At 33.8% G+C, this 3,146-nt stretch overlaps 1 protein-coding gene across 1 annotated transcript; it reads right to left on the reverse strand.

Moving 5' to 3' along the window:
* Nucleotides 1-983: 983 nt before the first annotated feature.
* LOC113472762 (palmitoyltransferase ZDHHC16A-like) lies at nt 984-3,140 on the reverse strand (the record flags this gene model as incomplete). The annotated part of the gene is made up of 4 exons (XM_026832547.1): nt 3,078-3,140; nt 2,331-2,478; nt 1,236-1,427; nt 984-1,091 (listed from the first exon to the last, which is right to left on the reverse strand). Coding segments are annotated over exons 1-4 (507 nt in total), but the record flags the coding sequence as incomplete, so codon positions are not given.
* Between the last annotated feature and the right edge of the window lie 6 nt (nt 3,141-3,146).

The raw sequence follows: 3,146 nt of genomic DNA on the forward strand, positions 1-3,146 counted from the left end.
ACTGGAACAGAAATCTCACCAGGGCGCGCTTACACTAGAGGAACTACAGCAACTTATGCAATCCGAGAAACTGCCGGACGATCCGTTTATTATCAAAAAGTAGAGGTGTCTCACTTTACCCCATCTTCCCCTACATCACAAGATTATATGCTACAATTACTGGAGCAGATGTGCTACAACCAGTTCGATGCGATGCCCACCATCGTCAGCAAATTTACACTCGCATATTTCGATTTTGCATGAATCCTAACTAGAAATAGATATGATATTTATTTACCTATTTAAATATAAGGAATTCACTAAAATTTCTCCCCTTCCCTAGGATGTATGCAGCGTTTCCTCTCTGCTAGAAATTTCAATAAATAAATCTAATAAGCACAAGATCAATTAAAATTCCAAATAAGTACAAGTGAGTTTATTTTTTCGTCAGCTAAGTAAACTAAACTAAGCACAATTTACACAAGGAAGGTAAACTAATGATATCAAGGAAGGAATCCATTCTGCAAAATATGTAAAAGTAATAAAAAATGTAAAAAATATTTACATGAGAAAAAATATACCTACAATTAAATTAAATGAATTAAAATTTTAAATCACAGAATGTAAACAAATTAAAATTGTTTTTCTTATTTACAATGTCAGCTAGGACTTTTTATACTGTCAAGCCAACCACTTTCAAAAGCCTAAAATAATTCTAAAGCTGAGAAGTAAAGTAGAAAATATTGACAGTAAGTCCATATGTGATTGCTGGAAGAGATAAAATAAATTAATCAAATTTCATCTCATCTCTTATACAGATGATAAAATCAATTGATCTTTTCCATAAAACTGATGGAGTTGTAGCAGAGTCAATGTTAAGAATGCTAATGTCAGGACAAGACCTGCCAGAGGTTTATATGTTGTAATTTTAAACAATAAATAGTAGTTTTTAGTTGTAGAATATTATTTGAGACACCAACCTCTGTACTCTGTAGTGTACGTACCTGAGGCGGATAGCCAGGCATGGTCGTTACTCCCATATAATAGTGGAACACATAGTTGAGAAGGATCCAGTTCCCCACAACAATCAATACACAAGTCAGGGCTGGACTCTTATGCCAATAGAAGGGCACACCTATCCAATAGCTGAGAAATACTACGAAGCTTGTATACTTTGTATGACCCGACCCTAACCCATCTTTCAGGATTGTTTGCCCCTACACCTAAGCCTCAGAGTGGGCTTTTTGTGTACATACCTGAGGTGGATAGCCAGGCATGGTCGTTACTCCCATATAATAGTGGAACACATAGTTGAGTAGGATCCAGTTCCCCACAACAATCAATACACACGTCAGGGCTGGACTCTTATGCCAATAGAAGGGCACACCTATCCAATAGCTGAGAAATACTACAAAGCTTGTTAGAGTGACCACAAGCACTACAAATGCCTGGAAAGAAAAGGAATACAAGATGTGAGGGAGGAAAAATAAAAGAGGGAAGTTCCGTATTTGTATGAATAATGAACTGTGTGTTCTACAATTGAACTAGATTATTTTGCATTGCACTTACCCATTTGTAATCGGTAAGTAGGTACATACAGATACAATACCTACATGTTTCAATTGTTTCATACATGGTTCCAATATTCACATTGTGGTAAAAAACAAACGGCCTTGAGGCAAAATATTTCTGGGTAAAAAAAAGGTAACATAGGTTTGTTCAAAGAATGTTTGCAATTTCAAAAAAAAAAAAAAAAAAAAAAAGTTTTTTTTTTTTAAATTTTTTTTTTTTTTCTTTCTTTTAAAAAAAAAAAAAAAAAAAAAACTGTTTCATTCTTGCAATTATTTGATGTTTCCTTCTCAGTTCTCAAATGAAATAATTGATAAAGAGTACATCTTTTCTGAGCAAGGAGAGAGGAGGACAAACTTTGACTGTATGTTTGATGTTGCAAAAAATTTCATTTCCCACAAATAGAATAGAATATACCTTGTTTATACTACCAGCATAGGACTGAAAAGTCCCTTTACTCTTGCAGTCTAAACAAGGTCTTATATATTTGATTGGTAATAACATTACATTTTATGAAAAAATGATCATCAAAATTCCAGACCAGACCATCAGACAGAAAATACTATGTACCTATGACTTTGCTAACAAAACATTACTTACCATACCTACACCTCGCTGAGCTCAGACTATTAAGGGTTCCTGCTATGTGTGTATTTCTTAGTTTTACAGTTCAGTTGCCTACTCAGGTAGGTACATTTTTTTTTTTTTTGCTTTCTATTACTACATATAGTTGTAGCAAAGCCTAAGCTAATTGCAATCATCACTTTAAAATAGGTACTTACAGGGCCAATGAATACTACGAAATTGTCCACCACCCAATACATAGGTTCCATGCAGGCATCAATCACATAGCTCTGATTTATGTGGTGATTACCAAACAAAGATCGAAAGTAAAGTAGAAAATACTGACAGTAAGTCCACATGTGATTGCTGGAAGAGATAAAATAAATTAATCAAATTTCATCTCATCTCTTATACAGATGATAAAATCAATAATTGATCTTTTCCATAAAACTGATGGAGTTGTAGCAGAGTCAATGTTAAGAATGCTAATTTCAGGACAAGACCTGTCAGAGGTTTATATGTTGTAATTTTAAACAATAAATAGTAGTTTTTAGTTGTAGAATATTATTTGAGACACCAACCTCTGTAGTGTCGTTTATGCCAAACTGTGAAACAGAGATAAACAAAATGGTTAGCGAGATCAAGCATTGCAATGAAAGAGAAATTAGTTTCCAAATCAATGTACATATTACACATTTATTGTCTTTCCTCTGATTTCTTCTTCTTATTTATATGTTGTAATTTTAAACAATAAATAGTAATTTTTAGTTGTAGAATATTATTTGAGACACCAACCTCTGTACTCTGTAGTGTCATAATGGTTAGAACAGTGGAACTAGGATCTGGAGGTTGGTGGTTTGAGTTCACAAAGCCATTTGGAAGAGATAAATAACACATTCCTTGAGTCATTTGACTCAAAATGGCCCAGTAAATTCAAAAGGAACTATCTATTGGATTATGCATACCTTAACATCACTGGAGCAGCACATAAAGAAGAGCAGAGATTTTTTATCCGAGTCCTCATTTTGGGGCAC

Source organism: Diaphorina citri, unplaced genomic scaffold (assembly GCF_000475195.1).
Source record: "Diaphorina citri unplaced genomic scaffold, Diaci psyllid genome assembly version 1.1 scaffold8028, whole genome shotgun sequence".
NCBI classification, from domain to species: Eukaryota; Metazoa; Arthropoda; class Insecta; order Hemiptera; family Psyllidae; genus Diaphorina; species Diaphorina citri.